Raw genomic sequence first — 23515 nt, 5'->3', positions numbered from 1 at the left:
ATGGAGAGGGACTGGGCCCACTTCTGTTTCAATTAGAGTCCCCAAACAGCACACATCCATGTCACAGAAACAGCATGCTTAGTGGCTATGTGTCGGTATGTGTCTGTGTTGTGTGTACGATTATTGCCTGCTTGGACATGTATGAGTCTTCTATGGTGTGAGAGAACAGGAAAACGCAGCAAGATAAACAAAGAACTAGAGGGAAGAGAATGAGAGAAATTGTCCCATCATCTCATGCTGCTTTACTAGTACTGTATTAAAGTAAGTAGGCGGAGGTTCTTAGATAGGAATATGGTCAAATATGATCATGCATTCTGTCCCGTGTGAGAGATCAAACTAGTTTTCTGCAGCTGGCTTGCCATTGAATGTCAATCAACCTGTTCTAAACAAGCATAATCCAGACCCAGAGCTGCTGAGCCTCTGGAATTTCCAGGCAGCACTAATCCAACCCAACCAATCTCACGCTGGAGTCAGATGCTAATACATTTCTCACATTACAGTTAGAGCGACATGCATGGGTTATGTTTGGCAAAGTCAGGCTTGTTCCTCAAGCAACTTGCCTCTCTCCTTTGGCTCCTCAGAGTCCGAGAGCACAGATTTGCTCATGACCTGGGGGTATAGCAGGGGTATAGCAGTGAGTAATTACTTCTGTAAGATTCGGTTTTGGGGCACTTTGGTTCAAGGCCTCACAGGGTCAATGTGGAGCTCAGAAACAAACCTCCCATGCCAGGTCTCTGGCGTCCAGCAGGTAGAGCATGTGGAGGGTGTAACTCACCACCAGTGAGGCCGAGGCCAGTCCGTCCCGGCCCAACCACAGGAGGTCCGGTGAGCTTCAGGGTGTCGCCCGTCTGGCCTGAAGGTCCGAGATCACTAGGGGCAGTGGGCTTCCGCTGCTAGAGGAAACCAGTGGAGAGATGGGCACAGTGACAGCTGTCAATTACAACTAAAACCACCACACTCACCACTGCCAGCACAGTGAGTGAAGTGTTGCGTTTACATTCAACAGCATCATGTGATTATGCAGAACACTGACGTCCGACGGAAGGACCAAGGATGGTAAACACATGATCCTGCCAGCATCTGTTTGTGCTAAGGATCTTAGACTTGAATGTGTGATTCAACGTTCATATGGTATCTGTTGATAATATTGGCCTCAGTCAGCTGAAAGTACAAGGACTGTTGCTGTCATTGTATCGTGAGACTTTCTGATGTCTAGAGAATACTGGAGCTTTGAGATGTGGATATCATGGCCAGCTTAGAGAAAGTAATTGTATCTGTAGTGCATGTACGGAAAAAATGTATGTGAAAATGAATGGCTGTGTAGTATAGCCGTTAACATTGATGATGATTATGAGTACATGATACATGGAATGGTAAGGCATAAATGTACGAAAGCGTGTATTCTAACTTTAAATGTACAGTCACGTGAAAAAGTAAGTACACCCCCTGGAAAGTTGTATTTTTTTGTAAATATTTAGACAGATGGACATGTAATCTTCACAGAAAGGTAACCTAATTAAACTGGAATATTATACTTTGCAATAATTTATTCATCAAAAATCGACAGAAATGCAATTCCATAGTGAGGAAAAAAATGAGTACACCCCTAACTTCAATAGCTGGTGTTGCCCCCTTTGCCTGAAATAACTTCATGTAGCCCTTTCTTGTAACTGTCTATCAGTCTTACAGTATATCGACTGGGAGGAATTCCCCACTCTTCTTTACAGTACTGCTTCAACTGTGTCATGCTGGAGGGATTTCTTGCTTTCACGGCCCGCTTCAAGTCCCCCCACAGCATTGACAGGATTGAGATCTTGGCTTTGACTCGGCCATTCCATAACCCTCCATTTCATCTTTTTGAGCCATTCTGTTGTAGCTTTGCTTACGTGTTTTGGATCATTGTCCTGATGCAAGATCCATGTACGATTCAGCTTTTTGACAGATGGCCTCACATTCTCCTCAAGAATTCTCTGGTACAATATGGAATTCATGGTTGACTAAATGATTCCAAGTTGGCCCTCAGGCAGCAAAGCAGCCCCAAAACATAAAGCCACATACTTTACGGTCGGTGTGAGGTTCTTCTGTTCAAAGACAGTGTTTGTCTTCAACAAAGATGACGTCTGGCATTGCGGCCAAACGACTCCACCTTTGACTCATCTGTCCAGAGCACATTGTTCCAGTAGTTTGGACTTTACCCAGGTGTTGTCTGGCAAACATCAGTCTCGTCTTGATATTCTTTTTTGAGAGCAGAGGCCTCTTCCTTCCTGACCTCCCATTTAGGCCAAGTTTGTGCAGTCTCTTTCTGACAGTTGACTCATCAAATCACTTCGATATTGATTGTGGAAAGAGAGGCCTGTAGATCCCTTGATGTTACTCTGGGGTTCAGAGACTTCTATGAGCATCTTTCGGTCAGATCTTGGGCTGAATTTGGTGGGACGACCTCTCCTAGGTAGATTGCCAGTGGTCTGGAATTTACTCCATTTGTAGATGATCTGTCAGGCAGTGGAACGATGTACTTCAAATTGCTTGGAAATGGATTTGTAATCCCTCCCAGACTCACGGGCATCAATAATCTTTCTTCTGAGGGCCTCTGAGGTCTTTTGATCTTTGCATGATGTTACCACACACCCATAAGGTTAAGACCAAAACAGACCAAGTTTCTAATCTTTATGGAAGGCTGGACCCCCCCAAGGTACTATAATGATTTGATAATAACTTGCACTTGTTTTGGTGCACCTGATCCTAATTTTTGCCATTTTAGGTGATGGTAAAGGCAAGGTTGTACAATTTTGTTCTGCATAAGGAAATTGCATTTTTGTTTTTTCAAAGTACATTTTTGTGTGTGTGTGCTTTGTTAAATTGGGTTTCCTTTATCAATGAATGTGGTTAGAATTTAGCTTAAATATCCACGTGTCCAAATACGAGGGGGTAAAAAAAGGCCACTTTCCAAAGGGTGTACTTACTTGTTCACATGACTGTATTTGGGCTGTTCGATTAATGTACTGTATTATGTCATGTTTTATGTTTTGTCTGGACCCCAGGATTAGCTGCTTTAGCACTAGCTAATGAGGATCCTAATAAAACACTAACAGTAGCAAATCAGACTTTTACCACAGCTCTAATTCACCCCACACTCTGATATTAAGTGAAGAAAGCGTTCCAGTGATTGCTTCCATTACCGCCGGCAGCGACAGTTACCGTGCATCGTCATACCTAATATGGATGATAGCCTCAGATGGCTGAGACTTGTTTTTTATAATTAGGCAGCAAACGGACAGTCTCTCCAAAAGGGAATTAAACCGATGTGATTACAGTTTATAGGAGGAGAGGGCAACGCAAATAAAACCTTGTGGCAGCTAACTGGATAATAAAAATGAAAAGGCAGTATAAACAGATATGATAGGATAATAAAAATGAAAAGGCAGTATAAATAGATATGATAGGATCATAAATAGAATGGGCAGCTTCATAGGGACCTCGAGTTACATCTCAGGAAAGAGATGGAGAGCGGAGAGGAGCGAGGGTGAGGCTGTAAATCTCCAGGAGTCTCAGGGGCCAGGGTCGGCTACAGAGTCACTAAACAGACAGAGGACCTCGGTCATGGAGCCAAATTGCCTGGTGAAGTACCTGTATGTGGAGAGATTTACACCTCCCATGGAGCAGCACCATACAGGGAAAATAAATGTTTAGAGAAACATGTCAAAGCATGTGGAGGAGCCAAGGGACCTTTTCTGTAGCCCTCTGTCAATGTCGTGCCCTGGGTCAATGTCGTGCCCTGGGTCAATGTCGTGCCCTGGGTCAATGTCGTGCCCTGGGTCAATGTCGTGCCCTGGGTCAATGTCGTGCCCTGGGTCAATCTCGTGCTCTGGGTCAATCTCGTGCCCTGGGTCAATGTCGTGCCCTGGGTCAATGTCGTGCCCTGGGTCAATGTCGTGCCCTGGGTCAATGTCGTGCTCTGGGTCAATGTCGTGCTCTGGGTCAATGTCGTGCTCTGGGTCAATGTCGTGCTCTGTGCCACTGAGAGGAAAGTAGTGTGTGACTGAGGGAAACATATGTAGCTAGCTGGCTGTAAATAAACTTGTTGTTCGTCAGTGTTCCATACTCTGAGCACAGGCAAGCTAGAGCCTGCTGTTGGAATCTCAATCTCTATGGTGACTCAGATGACAGATTGCATGGGAAATAGATGGAAAGATGAGAGAAGGAGGAGAGGCACAGCAGGTTATACCTGAGGTAGAAGACTGTTGGAAGTCTGTTGGGAGGTAGCGTTCTCATCTGGGGAGACAGGACAGACAGCAGTTAGTTAGGTCACCATGAGTAAGGCAGTCAATTAATATCATATCATTTCAATTCTATTTCTATTCTAATTCTAAGTCATCTCAAGATTTCCGGGGATGATATTATACAAAGTGAATAGGAAAGTGAAGTACAATAAAGATAATGTTTTATGCATATGGTAGTATGGGTAGTGTTGGTTAAGGATTGGACGTCATCCTTTCTCCAACAGTCTCATCCACATAAAAGGAAACGCGATTACATCAGCAATTAGACCCGCCACATTCATTCCTATGACAATGTTTAATGACATCCTATTAATTTATTATGAATGTGACAACAGAAACCATGGGGGACTGTTAAAACATCTATATCAACAGAGAGGGACTCCAATTAGCTGTTAATTCAATCCCCTTTAATCCAATGAAATGCGGTGTCATTCAAAAGTTAAGCAATGAGTCACCCGATATTGCATGGACCATACAGATGACTACAAATGTTGAGGGAGCTAGCACGCAGCAATTCACTGCTCCATTTATACGTGCTGTAAACTATGTATGTGATTTGATTTGATTTTGAGTAGGATATCACACGTAAGCAGCATATTCCTGGCTCTGTCCTACTGGTGATGAGGTTAAACCATAGCTGTGTTAGGGGACAGGGTTACTACCAGACAGTGCAAAAGAGGAGGGGTTTAGGGAGCGGTTTGGAAACTGACCCCTGCTCCTTTCCAGCCCTGGTGTAATCCTGTTAAGAATGAGGGCTGTGAGGGGTTGGGATGCGGGAGAGGGGAAAGGTTAGCAAGTGTTTCTTATTCTCCAGGCTGGGGGCCTGGATAAACTGCCATTGGTCAGGAAACATGAAGGGAATTGGAATATCCAAACCGTTTTCTACACTCCCTGTCCCACTGTCAGTGTGCTGTTACCTGTACATTTCTGTGATGGGGGGTCCTGTGCGGACTGGGGGACCTCTGTCTGGGCGGAGAGCAGCAATTCATACGTGTGATCCACCTCCTCCTCCCCTCTCTCATCGATGCTGCTGTTAGTGTACAGGGCCTGTAGGTAGAGGTAAGGCAGGTCAACAACACAGCCTCATTATCATTTGTATAAGGTTAATCAATACTTTTCTCAGGCTGTGATGCTGGTGCCTCCTACAGTGATGTAAAAGTCCCTCCACAGCACCCTCTAATGGTTGTTGTGAGACTCTTGGCCACAGTTGTCAGCTCATGCATAGCACACTAAAGAAGCAGGAATGATGGGATATGGGGCTACTCAAAATAATTGATCATTTTTAGAAAATTATCCAAAATTACTCCAAAACCACAGAGGGTGGAGTGCATATATGGTTATTGTACGGCTGGGTAAACACAACCCTAGCTTTTAAGAGGACACCATTAAATAAAGGGTGTGACTAAGGGCACTAGGGTATTTAAAACTAACACCATCCTATAATCCCAACACTGGCAGTACTTTCCATGATTCCACAACAGCTTCGCCCCTATCGCTCCCCCTCTTCTCTTCCTTCCTCTAACCAAAGCCACACTCAGATTAATATTCATGAAGGGTTTGTGTGATTTGAGCAGACATGGAGAGAATCGTCAGGAAGGGTCGCAGCACCACTGACATTCTAAGCGGCTGACTAACATTTGCTAACGCCACATGCCAACAGTGACATTCTGGATAAAGCCTATTAAAACTCTGGCCAATAGAAGTGGCAACATAGTCCTTCAAAGAGGAGCTGTAATGACCATAGATACTGACCTCTGAGTTAAGCTCCTCTTCCTGGCCAGGGGCATGCTGGGATTGGTGAGCAAGCCGCTCTTTCTGTAATTGGCAAACAGAGAATGAAATCAGTGATTGTGCTCAGATATTAGATTGACACATTATCTTGAACTACAAGGTTGGCTGAAAAGATGAGAACTGGAGCCTTGAATTCAAACATAGATTTCGTCTTTAAGAAACATGCTGTCCAAATTCTGACAGGAAGATTTGTAAATCCAGTCCACTCAACTCAACAATTACATGCAGAGAACCATTGCCCTCTAGTGGAGGAAAGGTATTTAGATTCCCATCGACTCAAAATCTCTGTCACATGTTGAGTGTTTCTGTAGTGTAAAGCAGTTCCAGACAAACCTTTCCGGCTTCACTATCAGGTCGTCCAGAGTCCCTGTCGGAGGACTTGCCACTGGTCAGACTGTCCAGAGAGTGACAGGAAGTGGCCTCGAACAGAGCCTCATACGGGCTCTCCTCCTCAGGCCCCGGGGCCAGCCCCGAGATCAGCTCACTCACCACCCCCAGCTCACCTAGAACACCCATACGCATCTTAATTTATTGACACTCAATCCAAAAACAGGTAGACGTGCACAGCTTCACACCAGCACACAGCCTTGGCTGGTGGTTACGTGTTAAGCACCATATCCTGTCACTGCTCAACTCAAGGTTTTCTGTATCGCTATGACATACCTTTTTTCTGAAGGCTAGGGCTCTCATTAGGTGGAGGGACAGGGGGAGGAGGCAAGTGTAAAACAGGGGGATTTCCTGACATATGGCCTGCAGAGAGTTGCGGAAGAAAAGGTCATTCAAATAACATCATTAGTGAGACAAACAAATCTGTGAAATCAGTTTGTGGTCAAGCTAACCTTTCTTTAAGTCCCATAGGGAACCAATGAGATCTGCACTTCTTACCCAGGATTAGAGCTGCTATCTGTCGGCTCTTCTGAGAGGGCATTTCTCTGACAGTGTCCAGCGCTGTCAGGCCCTTGCTGTCCACCATGTTCACATTAACCCCTGGAGCAGGACAAACGGAGACACGACGAGAGACATAGAGGACAGAGCAGGGGATTAGGAGAGGAGTGACAAATGAGCAGAGGGTTATGCCATATATCTGCATTATCCGCCAGTTCTAGAAATGTGTTGTGTTGCGTCTTGGAGGCATCAGTGTCTGACCTGCACGCAGAAGTTTCTGCACCACGTCAGTCTTCCCGAAGAGAGCTGCTTCATGGAGGGCGCTGCCTTTCTCCGTCTGCAGAGAGACCCAACAAACACACCACAATTAAACCGGAATCGACACAGTGCAAGGTTGAGCAATAACAAAACACGTAAAGACATCAAAGTAGACTCCCCGCCAGTAACATGCAGCACAGCAGAGGTCAGATCTCTAACCCTCCTGACCCTCCCTGCCGAGAGGAACAGGTGAAGACCTATCTATCCCACCGCACCACTGACTTCAATTCCACTCCTCTTATCTTGGTCAGCTAGGACATACAGCTTAAAGCTAAACCTGCAGGGTACTTCTTGAACACACAGGACAGGTTTGACCTGCGTGTGACTAGAAGTTTGGCGAGTTTACTTATACCCCACCGAATGCCACCCCAGCGTGTTTTGCTACGGACAATTATTTGGTTGAGGAATCAAAGCAGATCCTTTTCCAGCTCGCAGCACCATGCTAATGGGAACCTGCAGGAAGCAGAGCCTGAAGGACTCTTGACATTGGCCCAGACCTGCTATACAGCAGAGAGGAGGGGAGTGAAGGTAGGACACGACAGATGGATGGCACAGTTTGGTATAAGAAAGGGGATAGGGCCAAAAGCCATCCTTTCTTTAGCCTAAATAAAGAGCTCAATAGGGTTGTATCAAGACCTTTTGACCTTTTCCACATTTTGTTAGTTTCTGCATTGTTCTAAAATGCATTAAATAAATAAAAATCCTCATCACAATACCCCAAAATGACAAAGTGAAAACAGGTTATTAGACATTTTTGTTAATGTATAAAAAAAAAATATAATAATTAAAGACCTTATTTAAATAAGTACTCAGACCCTTTACTATGAGACTCGAAATGGAGAGCAGGTGCATCCTGCTTCCATTGATATCCTTATACAACTTTACTGGAGTCCACCTGTGGTAAATTCAATTGATTGGACAAGATTTGGGTAAGTCAAACACCTGTTTAGATACGGTCCCACAGTTGACAGTGCATGTCAGAGCAAAAACCAAGCCATGAGGGCGAATGAATTGTCCATAAGCTCCGAGACAGGATTGTGTCTAGGCACAGATCAGGGGAAGGGTGCGAAAACATTTCTGCAGCATTGAAGGTCCCCAAGAACACAGTGGCCTCCATCATTCTTAAATGGAAGAAGTTTGGAACCACCAAGACTCTCTCTAGAGCTGGCTGCCTGGCCAAACTGAGAAATAGGGGGAGAAGGGGCTTGGTCAGGGAGGTTCCAAGAACCCGATGGTCACTCTGACAGAGCTCCAGAGTACCTCTGTGGAGATGGGAGAACCTTCCAGAAGGACAACCATCTCAGCAGCACTCCACCAATCAGGCCTTTATGGTAGAGTGGCCAGACGAAAGCCTCCTCAGAAAAAGGCACTTGACAGCCTGCTTGGAGTTTGCCAAAAGGCACCTAAAGACTCTCAGACCATGAGAAACAAGATTCTTGGTCTGAATACCAAGCGCCACGTCTGGAGGAAACCTGGCACCATCCCTACGGGGAAACATGGTGGTGGCAGCATCATGCTGTGGGGATGTTTTTCAGCGGCAGGGACTGGGAGACTAGTCAGGATCAGGGGAAAGATGAACGTAGCAAAGTACAGAGAGATCCTTGATGAAAACCTGGTCCAGAGCGCTCAGGACCTCAGACTGGGGCCGACGTTCACCTTCCAAAAGGACAACAACCCTAAGCACCAGGGTTGTGGAGTAATGGATTACATGTCATCTATTACATGTAAGGGATTACTAAAAACTGGTAACTGTAATCCGTTATGTTACCAGCAAAAACATTGTAATCAGATTACAGATACTTTTGAAAAATGTTATTACTTTAAGGATTACTTTTAAATTCAGAAAGGATATTTGTAAAAAACTAAAATCTTTGACACTTCTCTGTTTTCTCAATGACATTTAAATCAGCATTGAAAAAGGAGCAAGTTTAAATTTGTTCCACCTGAGAAAGTCTGACCACAAGTCAGAGAACACTATGATGACACACCAAATGGGTTTGATGGATCGCGGGAAAAGAGCAGAAATAGGCTTTTGTAGGCTACAGTCCAAGCTATGTCTTCCAATGGTGGGACTGCTGTCGGCATCCATAGATTATACAACTTAAATAAACGCTTGGAGGTAAGGATGACAGCAGTGGTGGAGTCTACGGCGATACAGATATTACTTATTGTTATCTACATAGCACATCGATGTGAATCACACTGCTGCTCTCTCATTTAGCTATTTACGCCTTACGGATTGTGGTTGTTGTGGGTGGCTGTTCACAAATCTAAATGTGTATTTGAACCCAATAATGTTTGAATGAAACTAGTTTGAGCTGCCTATCAATCATTGGTATTGAAACCAGTGGACAGCCAAGTGAACAATGTGCTCTTGTAACAGCTGCACAGTGCGGATCCCAGCCTATGGAATAAAAGAGGGGCTTTTATTGCTCAATTTAATTCATGCTAATACATTTTTGGAATCCATAGGCTTAATGGACACATGTTCAAAGTCGCACCCTTTTGATAGACTTAAAGGGGCAATCTGTAGTTGCTACATCCATTTTTGGATATATATATCCATTGATTCTTATAAATGCCTCATGAGCTTAGTTCAACTGTCACACTCCATGAGAACCCAAAATATAAGCTGGTTTTCCTCCAATGTTTGTAAACATTGTAAATGTAAACAAACACTGTATAGCCTCATAGCATGGTTAAAACAATAATGTTGATATCATGGATGGTCAGTCATTGCATCCATAGCTCTGTCTATTAATCTGAGAGTGGTTACAATTTCTCCAGGCCCATCCCTCAGCCCTTTACCAAAACAGAGGCAGGCTGTTTTGTTATTGTTTCATCTGTGGATTTGCCCTTTAAACAGCTGCATATTATCAAGACATCACCAACAAAAAGTTGAATAATCGGCCTATAGCAAATGCAGCATGTGGCATTCATTTTTCACATGTAAATAGTACTTTTCAGTAGAGCTCAAAGCATGCCATTCCATGAGTGCAGCGTTTATTTTTCAACTCCAATCAAATGAGCCCAATCAGTCCTACATGACAACAAAATCATAAACAACAGAGTAGGGCTGGCTAATAAGTCCTTTGTGTTGGGGTCATGCGCAGGTAAAACAATTTGGTTAATCTATACTTCCAAGTCCTATTCTTGAAGATCAAGGGATATAACATTTATTGTGATGACTGAAATTCTGAGGGACTTTGGTTTTTAATGCAATTATATAATTTATATAATTATAATTTAATTTAATATGTCGTAGGAAGCGAAGAGTTAGAAGAAGCCTACATAACCAACCAATAAAGTAAAATGTAACATCCATATATGGCCAGCTATGTAAACTTTAACATTGATTTATCATGCAATAGATCTGGTTCAATTGGTAACATACATTGTTGTCTTCTTCGAATGCCTCTTAAGGGGAAAGTCATCTAAAAGTAACCGAATGTAATCAGATTACATTACTGCGTTTGGGTAATCCAAAAGTTACATTACTGATTATAATCTGGGACAAGTAACTAGTAACTGTAACAGGTTACAGAAAGTAACCTACCCAACCCTGCTAAGCACACAGCCAAGACAACGCAGTAGTAGATTCGGGACAAGTCTTTGAATGTCCTTGAGTGACCAGTCCAGAGCCCGGACTTGAACCCGATCGAACATCTCTGGAGAGACCTGAAAAAAGCTGCGCGGCGACGCTTGCCATCCAACCTGACAGAGCTTGAGAAGATCTGCAGAAATTTACCAAATACAGGTGTGCCAAGCATCATACCCAAGAAGACTCAAGGCTGTAAATCGCTGCCAAAGGTGCTTCAACAAAGTACTGAGTAAAGGGTCTGAGTACTTATGTAAATGTGATATTTCAGTTTTTAATTTGTAATATATTTGCAAACTTCTTTAAAAAGCTGTTTTCGCTTTGTCATTATGGGGTAATGTGTGTAGATTGATGATTTATTTAATATTAGAATAAGGCTGCAACGTAACTAAATGTGGAAAAGGTCAAGGGGTCTGAATACTTTCCGAATGCACTGTATGTAGGCTTAAATGCTGGAAACAGCAGATGAAGCCATCCATGATCCAATCACAACATACCACATTGTGTTTATACAAAATATTATTATGGACACATTCTGTCTCTATACATACACACAATTCTACACTCTCACACCAACACACTGAAAATAATAATTGAGCCCGCAGGAGACAACAGACCCCGTGTTCCTCTCAGTCCTCACCTCATAGTTGATGTCCATGCCGGCCGCCAGCAGCACCTCCACCACGGCCAGGTGTCCGTTGCGTGAGGCCAGGTGCAGCGGCGTGTGTTTCTTGGTGTTGCAGCAGAGCAGGTTGGGGTGGGCGGTGAGCAGCAGCTTGACCACCTCCAGGCGGCCGTAGAGCGCCGCCAGGTCCAGTGGCGTCTCAAACTTGTTGTTCCTCATGGTGGGGTCGGTCAGCTCCTCCAGCAGCAGACGCACCACCTGGGTGTGGCCGTACTGGGCGGCACAGTGGAGGGGGGTCTCGTTGTCGTTGTTCTGTTGGGGGGGGGGACCAGGAATTGAAGGCAAGGGGTGAGCATCAACATAGGTGGTTGAGATAGAAGTAGGTGTGGTGGGTATTGGGAGTACAGAAGGAAGGGTGCATTAAGTGAGTCACGGTCAGATCAGGGTTGGGCAACTGGTGGCCCACATTTTTTGAAGGCACGAGGATAAATTTCCAATAAGGTTGCCCCCGTTTAGGAACTCAGTCGGGGTCTCAACTTACTACTGAGGGTTAGAATAGTATAATACAATAGGTGCAATTTCGAAATTTGGTTGTGCATCAGCAGGTTTTCCAGGAGCACCAACCAGGATGACAAAGCCAAAGGGGAGCGCTGGCTGGCTGAGAGCAGGGGTTGCTGGGGAGAGGGGACTGAAGTCGTGATTGGTAACAGTCCCTGTTGAGTAGAGCTGACTAACAGCTGCTTCTTATATGGCATGGCCTGCTATAAATGTGAAGAAAGGACAGTCTGTTGACATTTAGTAAAGGCCACCAGACTCAGGAAAGACACTTCTGTGATGACAATATGTCATGTGTCGCTTGGTTGTTTAAGGAACTGCTTCATGCAGACAGAGATGGGGGTGACCACCAGTGTGAGAGAGAGGTGAGTGTTGTGGTGACAGACACAAAGCGTGGTGAGTGTAATCCATGCAGCGCTTCACATGCAAAGGCGGCAAGCATACGTTACCAAGGTGACCCAGCGAGCTACAGTGCTAGAGGGATAAGACTCGTGTCAATACAGTCAGTGTCCCTGAGAGCAGAACAACGGATGGATGGTCAAATGTCACATTTCTGACGACACAGGAAGGCAGACGGAGTGGACAGAGCAAAGATCTTTAAATGCAGATCATCTCCGAGTGCAGAGAGAAAGGATCAAACCAATATGTTCACTATGACAACATTACAACAGGCTTTTCCACTCAAAAAGAAACCACACTCCAAGATAAAGCCGAAGCTGAGTGAGTCGCAGCATATGCCGTAGCCAAACGTAATCTCTATATCAAACAGAAAATATTAGAGATCATTTCATAACACTGCAAGATAGGATAAGACCCATATATGAATATTGTAACAACATGTTAACATCATTACAAATGTCCTCTAGCCTATGTCAGCAGCATATTCAGTAGAGTGGGCTTGTTTTCAAATCTCCACTCTTATTTTCAAGTCCTACCACCAGCAGCCAGAAGGGGGGGTACAATACATAGAGTCTGATAGATCAGCTGAGACTGAATAATGGTCTTAATATCCAATGCATTTCCAACTCAATGATAGACCTGGCCTACACAATCACACGACCTCAACCCAATTGAGATGGTTTGGGATGAGTTGGACCGCAGAGTGAAGGAAAAGCAGCCATCAAGTGCTCAGCATAATGTGGGAACTCCTTCAAGACTGTTGGAAAAGCATTCCAGTTGACTGCCCCATGAAGCTGGTTGAGAGAATGCCAAGAGTGTGCAAAGCTGTCATCAAGGCAAACGGTGGCTACCTTGAAGAATCTAAAATATTTTTGGATTTATTTAACACTTTTTTGGTTAATACATGATTCCATATGTGTTATTTCATAGCTGTTATGTATTCACTGTTATTATTCAATGTAGAAAATAGTAAAAAATAAAGAAAAACCCTTTAATGAGTAGGTGTGTACAAACTTTTGACTGGTACTGTATATAAAACATTTTAAAATCAAGCTTGGTTCTTAGAACCGTGGTTACATCAGTGACCGCGAGACGCGGATGTAATAAAACAGAGCGGTTTGTGTTTTCTTCCTACAAATGTGTCTCTTTCCTTTGAACCGTTTAAGCTACAAAAGCTCAGGAACACGTCTTCTGTTTCCCTCTAAAATGCCCACAAACCGCGCAGGACTCATTAGAACAGAGGAGACCAGACCTGGCACTAAGTCTGAATAGGGGGAAAATAACAATCAATGATGTTCTTCTCTAAACTGAAGATTATAGATGATTAATTTCCCAATACTTTTCTGATGAATTTCAGTCATTTCAAACCATACTCTCAAAAGTACTCAAGATTTTTAAGACTGTAATAGTTGACATTGCTCCCTTTTTTTTTTATATCAAAATGGGGTCGCGGGCCAAAACAGTTTGGGAACCCCTGGTTTACAGGCAAGTATGCTGTCGACGACAGGTCTGAGAGCGAACACACAGGTTTTGCATACAGGTTTAATGATAAACATAATGCAAGCCTAAAGATAAATGAATGAATTACTGATGCCGTTGTAAGAGAAACCCCTAGACCCCCCCTAGCCTAGCTTCTCTGTGCCAGTCAACAACAATTGTGCCCGAGTGTCAGTCATGCCACAGCGGGGTAGCAGACAGCTGGCAGGAGAATACCCACACACGGTGTGCCAGGTTGGATCACACCCTGTGGGAGGAGGTGCCAGCTGGGCCTCTATTCTGCCAGTTATGGAGTCTCCGAAGCAGGGCCATGAGACAGGGATTAGGGGTTAGGGGGAGGTTACAGGGCACCCAGAACAGGTGTTGGCCCCTCCTCTCTGACTTGACACAAAGCAGAGGCTCCAGATGCGTGTGTGAGAGAGATTGAGAGAGAGAGAGTGTGTGAGAGAGATTGAGAGAGAGAGTGTGTGAGAGAGATTGAGAGAGAGTGTGTGAGAGAGATTGAGAGAGAGTGTGTGAGAGAGAGTGTGAGTGTGAGGGTGAGAGAGAGTGTGAGTGAGAGTGAGAGGAGAGGTAGTCCCTCACAGACAGCTTGAGCTGAGAGAGAGGAGGAGACAGTTAAAAAAATATATATGATCAGAGCAAAGGGAAAACAAAACGCCACCTGCTTTTCTGGAGATGCGGAGAGAGAAGGACAGACAGAGTGGCTGAGTCTGGCCTTGTGTGAACTGCACTAAACAAAGACCACAGCGCAGAAGACAACACTCGAAAATAAAAAGCCTCCGTTTGTGGAATAAACCACAAGCCTCCGCGACTTCAATTCTACTGCGGTTTTGTCGGTTTGGGATTTGACAACTTGTTTCTTCCTGTTTCCCCTATGTGTTTTTGGCCTAAATTAAGGATCTCTTGTTCTTGGTTTGTCTCGGTCTCTCTTTCTGCTGCAGGGACATGGCACGACCACACAAAAAGGAGCCTGCCGTCTCACATCTGTGACACACGTCAACCGTTTTGTCATCCAAAGCTTTTTAAAAGAGATTTACTCCCTACTGTTACATGCGGGCTACTTCAGAGGAACATGTTTTATAGCTTTGGGTATACTTGTAGAAGCTGGATAAATCGACCATAACAATATCCAAATAGAAACCAGCTTCAACCTACGTGTGCTGGCTAACCACTGATAATGGCCAATTTAATTCTACCTGCAAAAACCAAGACCTTCTTAAGACTTACAGCAGGAGGGGAGACAGATTTGTCATGGCATGAACACATGATCAGTGTCTAGCTGTAAGACACATTAAAAAAATCCCAGCTCCTCTCCATCCTAGTGGTGTGGCCAGTGCTGTTCGTTCCATGGCTGTGAGTCTGACAACATCTGATCGTATTAGCCATGGCTGGCCTCTCTGTGCCGGAGCAGAGCGGAGGGTGAGCAGCATGAATCAGACCTACCCTGAGCCGCCTCCTTCCATCCACACTAGCCTACTGCACACAGAGGTCCACGTGAAACGGCAAACCAACAGACGTTCTCATGCTAACATAAAGGAAGGCCACACACACACACACACACACACACACACACGTCCTGGTCATACAAAGGGCAGAGTTGACTGATGGGCAGCTACAATCAAGATAAGGATAAGTACATTATGTAAGTCAAGTGTGTGTGTTAGTGTGTAGGTGTTCCTGGAGAGAACATTCAATATGAACCCAGTATGAACAGACAGTCATAGATTCCACAAAAGTACAGTACATGACAAATGTGTCTTTGTCGTAGTATAGACTCAGATTGAAGTTATTTTTCTGTGCCCTTTGAAATGCTCAATCATACTCACTCACACTAGAATTGTCCAGTTCCGGAAGAGAAGAAACATGTGTAGGGCTACTGGCTGAGATGCTAACTTGGATCGACTAGTGACCTCTGGGTAGTGACGTGCTCGCGCAGCGCGAAGGCTAGGCGGGGTTACGTCACACTCCCCCCCTCCCCCGAGGGAGCGGGTGCTGTTGCGGCCACAGGTTGCCCACATCGCTGCACGCGACTACTCGCAGTACACACACAGAATTGTAAATCTCTGTTTCTCATTCAGTGCACACATAGAGAAAAAGACACACACAGAGAAAAAGACACACATCAAGAGAAAAAAAGACACACATCAAGAGAAAGACAAAGAGAAAAAAAGACACACATCAAGAGAAAAAAGACACAAAGAGAAAAAGACACACATCAAGAGAAAGACACACATCAAGAGAAAGACAAAGAGAAAAAAAGACACACATCAAGAGAAAGACAAAGAGAAAAAAAGACACACATCAAGAGAAAAAAGACACCAAGAGAAAAAGACACGCACACCAAGAGAAAAAGACACGCACACAAAGAGAAAAAGACACACATCAAGAGAAAAAGACACACATCAAGAGAAAGACACACAAAGAGAAAAAGACACACATCAAGAGAAAAAGACACACACATCAAGAGAAAGACACACAAAGAGAAAAAGACACACACCAAGAGAAAAAGACACACACATCAAGAGAAAAAGACACACACCAAGAGAAAAAGACACACACATCAAGAGAAAAAAGACACGCACATCAAGAGAAAAAAGACACACACATCAAGAGAAAAAGACACACACATCAAGAGAAAAAAGACACGCACATCAAGAGAAAAAAGACACGCACATCAAGAGAAAAAAGACACACACATCAAGAGAAAAAGACACGCACATCAAGAGAAAAAAGACACACACATCAAGAGAAAAAAGACACACACATCAAGAGAAAAAAGACACACACATCAAGAGAAAAAGACACACACATCAAGAGAAAAAGACACGCACATCAAGAGAAAAAGACACGCACATCAAGAGAAAAAGACACGCACATCAAGAGAAAAAAGACACGCACATCAAGAGAAAGACACTAGAGCATTCTAGAGCAAAAAAAACAAACATATACTACATGTGATTATGCTTCCAAGAGAATGAACAGAAAAGAGACCTGCCTATCACATGGACCGATACCCTCCTTAGTCTCAAGCATCTAACATCCGTATGGCAGCGGAGAAAGGAATGATGAGGGAGATAGGAGTGAGAAAAGGGGCTAGTGTCGGAGGTGATGTGTGGCAATAGACAGATGTACACAAGGGCTGAGGTGAAGCCAGTGTGAACGCTAGCAGTGTGTCCGCGTCATGCAAGACCTCCCCTCCTCAGACAAGCTGGCCACTCCGATAAGGCAGCAGTCTTTAAAAAATAATACTTCACATTGCCATTCAATATTAGGTCTCACAGGTTTCTTTTTAGGTTATTTTCAGGACACTGTAGGTCTACTACAAGCAGTGTGTATATTAGTGTGTGTTTAAGTCGGTGCCAGTGCCATCTCATTCACTCTCTATAGAGAGAGTAAAGCTGGGGAGCTGGCTGCGTGACGGTGACTGTGTTCATATTTACAGCAGTAAGCCAACCATCTGAAGTTACATTCTGTTAGACAGGTGACCTATATTGGAGACCGAAGACTGCTAGACATGCAGCATTGAAATACTTCATCATGAGCAGCACGTACCTTGCAAATACCACCACTATCAGACAGAAGGCTTTTTCTGTAGAAAACATTGTTTTCAAAATAGGAGCCAGAGAACAACAATAAGCAAGGAATGATGACTAGGTGTTATATTTTGGTCCCCAGATCAATATTAAACAGACAAATCTAGGTTATCTAGGTCAGTCTGGGTGAGAGGGGCTCCCTGGGGGCACAATCAAGCTTCCATGGATGTGGAAAAGGAGTCAATGGAATGCAGACCATTCCATTGACCATATTGTCACACATTCAACCAATCTGGATATTCGTAACAGGGACACAACGTGGTTACTTAAGTCCAATTTGGATATATGTGGCTGTTTTCGCTGCAAAACATTTAGAAGCTGTCCCTTTTCAGGTTTAAAAGAAGCGATTGCTAAATGCTAACCCCTGTTCGTATGAGTTGGTTAGCATAGCTAGCATTCAGAAATCAGTGGTGGTAGTCAAAGTCGTTTTTAACTGTAATGCAGCTGATTGGTGACGATGAACAAGTGTTGGGGCAATGAGGAGTTTCGGGATCTTTCCCCCATGCGTTTTCACGGCAATTCCAATGTTTTGGTCGAGTTTGTTTGACCTCTTTGCAGCATCTATGATGAATCGCTTTTCCTTATTGGGGCACTATTGAAATATCATCAGAGTGGCAAGCCCATTGGAGTTGTTAACACTGTGAGAGCGTTGCTGTATCAAAGCTGAATAAACATTAGAGCTGGGCAGCACGGGGCCATGAGGACAGAGAGAGGGGGCTGTTGGAGCGGTGTCCAGGCTGAGCTACGGCGCTTCCCTGGGGGGGGAGCCTGCACTTAAAGGCCCCTCCTCCATAAATCCATGCCCACAACTGCCCCTACCATCTCTAGCTAGCTAACTTCGGGTCCGTGTTCCACTGGGTCAGTCACCGCTGCTGCATGACCAATCAGCCGTGGCACGGTCACCATGACAACGTCCCGCCTCTCCCTTGCCCTCTTCCATAGTGGTACAGACTCGCATGCAGAAAAACAGAGAGGGAGATAAACACACACACACACTCAGCACACACACACACTCAGCAGAGCACACTCTGCCTGACATTGATGTAAAGAGACAGGTACACAGAGAAGCTCCCTCTCCTTGGAAGACGTTTCTATGGTTCTAACAACACAACTGAGATGGTAGGAACTGGAAGGACCCAGAGAGAGATCCCCAGTCACATGATGCCATCACAATAACCACCACTGTGACCCCTGCCAGAGCATCCATCCATGTTTCTGATTTACAGTGTATTCATTACAGCTTATCCATTATTTAGGTCTACTGTGGCCAGGTATTGGACCCGATACTGCTGTATTCCAAAACCAACAGAGAAGCTAACCTCCACAGACGGCAACTGGTCAGTCTGTCAACTAAACCACATATAAAAATGTCTGCATTAAGAAGAGCATTAATTACACATGTTTGATGGTCCCAACACCATGATGCAGTTTTTGGTAAAACATATTCTGCATGAAGTTAGCACTGAGGAAATGTGACACAATTTCAAAGAGTTTAATTTCAAGATGCGTTCCACAAAACACAAGCTTTGAACTCTCAACACTCCAGTGATGATGTTAGCCTCAATTTGCTGTGAATGTGACATGGCCTCTGTCATTAGGCTAGACTGAATGTTAAATGGTGCCTCTACACATACAGCAGGACTTAAATGACCCTCGACAAACAAGAGCACCTACATGTCTAGTGCACAAAGTAAAATGTGCTCTTGTTTGTCGAGGGTCATTTACGTCCTGCAGTATGTGTAGAATATCTCACCACCATGTGTTTCCATGCAACACCACGGAACAGGCACAGGTCAGACATGACTCAGGACACACAGCACCTACGTCACTAAAATCTCATCGTAACGATGGATAAACATGCATCCATTCTAAGTTGTGGTTCCGTCCTAGGACTGTGCGGTGGCCGTATCACTGCAGCAAAATTCCACATGACTGTTAAGCCACGGTAATCTCCTCTTATGCACTCTGGACATGCTTTGGTAGTACCCGACTTGCTAACTATAATAAGGTCCTAATGGCCTGGTCCTCAGAGCTCGATTGTCCCTCCATCAGGTCCTAATGGCCTGGTCCTCAGGGCTCGATTGTCCCTCCATCAGGTCCTAATGGCCTGGTCCTCAGAGCTCGATTGTCCCTCCATTTTTTTTTTTTTTTACCTTTATTTAACCAGTTAAGAACAAATTCTTATTTTCAATGACGGCCTAGGAACAGTGGGTTAACTGCCTGTTCAGGGGCAGAACGACAGATGTGTACCTTGTCAGCTCGGGGATTTGAACTTGCAACCTTCCGGTTACTAGTCCAATGCTCTAACCACAAGGCTACCCTGCCGCCCCATCAGGTCCTAATGGACTGGTCCTCAGGGCTCTATTGTCCCTTCATCAGGTCCTAATGGCCTGGTCCTCAGGGCTCTAAATATCCCTCCATCAGGTCCTAATGGCCTGGTCCTCAGGGCTCTAATGTCCCTCTATCAGGTTCTAATGGCCTGGTCCTCAGGGCTCGATTGTCCCTCCATCAGGTCCTAATGTCCTGGTACTCAGGGTTCTATTGTCCCTCTAACCCCTCTGACATCAATGCAAATGCAATGGGAAATCACATCAGAAGGCCTAAAATACTTCTAAAACTCACCTTACTGTGATGATCAGTTTGAAGAAAGAAGTTCAACACCAGGTTGAAACAGTGTAAAACCTGGTTGTGGTGGATGTTGTTTCAAAGCCAAACACAACATCAGCCAAACACAACCATGCTGTTGGTTCATTGATTGTGCAGGGCGGTTTACATTTAGCCTACAATTATTTAATTCATATTTGATTTTGTTCAGCCTAGTAATAGGGATTTAAAAAAATATTTTCCTAATCAATTGGGTGACACATTCCCATTAGCTATATAGAATATCTCACCACCATGTGTTTCCATCTCCTCCTCTCTCTCTCTCTCCTTTATTCCTTTCTCCAGCGGGCAGGGGGGCTGTCAACAGTTTAGTGAAATATGGTTTTGTTGAGAAAACATGTTAATATCGATGCTCCCCAACAGATTTCACCTGGTTTCACCTGGTTTCCCAAATGAAGCACATCAAGATGGCGCTGGAGGAGATGGCCGCCGTTTTACCGTCTCCTAACCAACTGTGCGATATTGTGTTTTTTTTTCGCAATAGTTGTAAATTATTTTGTACATAATGTTTCTGCAACCGTATCTTACGGCAGAAAATAGTTTCTGGATATCAGGACAGTGATCACTCACCTCGGATTAGACTAAGATTTCTTCAACAACAGCAGCAGCAAGCAGGACTCACACGATATTCTCCAAACAACCCACAGGGCAGACATCCTGACGGAGAGGACGAAGACCCGGATGCCTCGTCCGGACCCGCAGAAGACAACTAGGAAAGCTGCCATTACCGTCAATATTACTCGCCAACGTGCAATCATTGGACAATAAACTAGACGAGGTAAGATCACGAATATCTGTAATAAAAAACTAATATTCTATGCACTGCACCGGCAGGATAGAACAGCACACTCCGGTAAAACGAGGGGGGGCGGTCTGTGCATATTTGTAAACAACAGCTGGTGCACGAAATCTAAGGAAGTCTGTAGATTTTGCTCGCCTGAAGTTGAGTATATTGTGATAAACTGCAGGCCACATTACTTGTCTTCTCAGCTATATTTTTTTGTGGCTGTTTATTTACCACCACAGACAGATGCTGGCACTAAGACCGGACTCAGTCAGCTGTATAAGGAAATAAGCAAACAGGAAACCACTCACCCAGAGGCAGCGCTCCTAGTGGCCGGAGACTTTAATGCAGGGAAACTGAAATCAGTTCTACCAAATTTCTATCAACATGTTAAATGTGCAACCAGAGGGAAAAAAATTCTAGATCACCTGTACTCCACACACAGAGACGCGTACAAAGCTCTCCCTTGCCCTCCATTTGGTAAATCCGACCACAACTCTATCCTCCTGATTCCTGCTTACAAGCAAAAATTAAAGCAGGAAGCACCAGTGACTCGGTCTATAAAAGAAATGGTCAGATGAAGCAGATGCTAAACTACAGGACTGCTTTACTATCACAGACTGGAACATGTTCCGGGATTCTTCCGATGACATTGAGGAATACACCACATCAGTCTCTGGCTTTATCAATAAGTGCATTGAGGACGTCGTCCCACAGTGACTGTACGTACATACCCCAACCAGAAGCCATGGATTACAGGCAACATTTGCACTGAGCTAAAGGGTAGAGCTGCTGCTTTCAAGGTGCGGGACTCTAACTCGGAAGCTTACAAGAAATCCCGCTATGCCCTGCGACGAACCATCAAACAGGCAAAGGCAAATACAGGGCTAATATTGAATCATACTACACCGGCTCCGACGCTCGTCGGATGTGGCAGGGCTTGCAAACTATTACAGACTACAAAGGGAAGCACAGCCGCGAGCTGCCTAGTGACATGAGCCTACCAGACGAGCTAAATCACTTCTATGCTCGCTTCGAGGCAAGCAACACTGAGGCATGCATGAGAGCATCAGCTGTTCCGGACGACTGTGTGATCATGCTCTCCGTAGCCGACGTGAGTAAGACCTTTAAACAGGTCAACATACACAAGGCTGCGGGGCCAGACGGATTACCAGGATGTGTGCACCGGGCATGTGCTGACCAACTGGCAGGTGTCTTCACACCATTATCCCAGAAATCCTAGACCCACTCCAATTTGCATACCGCCCAAACAGATCCACAGATGATGCAATCTCTATTGCACTCCACACTGCCCTTTCCCACCTGGACAAAAGGAACACCTATGTGAGAATGCGGTTCATTGACTACAGCTCAGCGTTCAACACCATAGTACCCTCAAAGCTCATCACTAAGCTAAGGATCCTGGGACTAAACACCTCCCTCTGCAACTGGTTCCTGGACTTCCTGACAGGCCGCCCCCAGGTGGTGAGGGTAGGTATCAACACATCTGCCACGCTGATCCTCAACACTGGAGCTCCCCAGGGGTGCGTGCTCAGTCCCCTCCTGTACTCCCTGTTCACCCACGACTGCATGGCCAGGTACGACTCCAACACCATCGTTAAGTTTGCTGACGACACAACAGGCCTGATCACCGACAACGACGAGACAGCCTATAGGGAGGAGATCAGAGACCTGGCCGGGTGGTGCCAGAATAACAACCTATCCCTTAATGTAACCAAGACTAAGGAGATGATTGTGGGCTACAGGAAAAGGAGCACCGAGCACGTCCCCATTCTCATCGGGGCTGTAGTGGAGCAGGTTGAGAGCTTCAAATTCCTTGGTGTCCACATCAACAACAAACTAGATTTGTCCAAACACACCAAGAGAGTCGTGAAGAGGGCACGACAAACCTATTCCCCCTCTGGAAACTAAAAAGATTTTACACCGCTGCTACTCTCTGTTTATCTTATATACATAGTCACTTTAACTATACATTCATGTACATACTACCTCAATTGGCCCGACCAACCAGTGCTCCCGCACATTGGCTAACCGGGCTATCTGCATTGTGTCCCACCACTCGCCAAACTCTCTTTTTACTCTTCTGCTACTCTCTGTTCATCATATATGCAGTCACTTTAACGATACCTACATGTACATACTACCTGAATAAGCCTGACTAACAGGTGTCTGTATATAGCCTTGTTACTCTTTTTTTCAAATGTCTTTCTACTGTTGTTTTATTTATTTACTTACCTACACATACCTTTTTTTTGGCACCATTGGTTAGAGCCTGTAAGTAAGCATTTCACTGTAAGATTTACACCTGTTGTATTCGGCGCACGTGACAAATAAACTTTGATTTGAAGCACTGGTTAGCTGCAGGAACAAGGGGAGAGAGAGAGCGAGAGGAGAGAGAGAGAGAGCATCATTGAAAAAAGGAACGTGTGCAGCCTCCATTCACTATTCAAGTGAATGCAGGTGACAGGTCTTTTTCCCCTGCCCATTTGATAAAGGGCCATT

General features: G+C 44.7%; 1 protein-coding gene across 8 annotated transcripts in view; it reads right to left on the bottom strand.

Moving 5' to 3' along the window:
• The window catches only part of LOC139368618 (ankyrin repeat and SAM domain-containing protein 1A-like), a 113093-nt gene that overhangs the window by 52117 nt on the left and 37461 nt on the right, over positions 1–23515 (bottom strand). For 4 of the 8 annotated variants that reach the window (XM_071107701.1, XM_071107704.1, XM_071107705.1 and 1 more), the window contains 9 exons: positions 11513–11809; positions 7218–7293; positions 6957–7058; positions 6735–6821; positions 6405–6574; positions 6033–6095; positions 5198–5327; positions 4226–4272; positions 776–893 (listed from right to left, as the gene is read on the bottom strand). In XM_071107701.1, coding sequence (XP_070963802.1) covers positions 776–893; positions 4226–4272; positions 5198–5327; positions 6033–6095; positions 6405–6574; positions 6735–6821; positions 6957–7058; positions 7218–7293; positions 11513–11809 — 1090 coding nt within the window. The remainder of the gene's footprint in view (positions 1–775; positions 894–4225; positions 4273–5197; positions 5328–6032; positions 6096–6404; positions 6575–6734; positions 6822–6956; positions 7059–7217; positions 7294–11512; positions 11810–23515) is intronic. The other 4 variants (XM_071107702.1, XM_071107706.1, XM_071107700.1 and 1 more) reach the window with 2 other exon arrangements.

Source organism: Oncorhynchus clarkii, chromosome 16, assembly GCF_045791955.1.
Source record: "Oncorhynchus clarkii lewisi isolate Uvic-CL-2024 chromosome 16, UVic_Ocla_1.0, whole genome shotgun sequence".
Classification (NCBI taxonomy): domain Eukaryota; kingdom Metazoa; phylum Chordata; class Actinopteri; order Salmoniformes; family Salmonidae; genus Oncorhynchus; species Oncorhynchus clarkii.
Note: the sequence above shows the minus strand (reverse complement) of the source record. Positions and strands in the feature narration are given on the sequence as shown.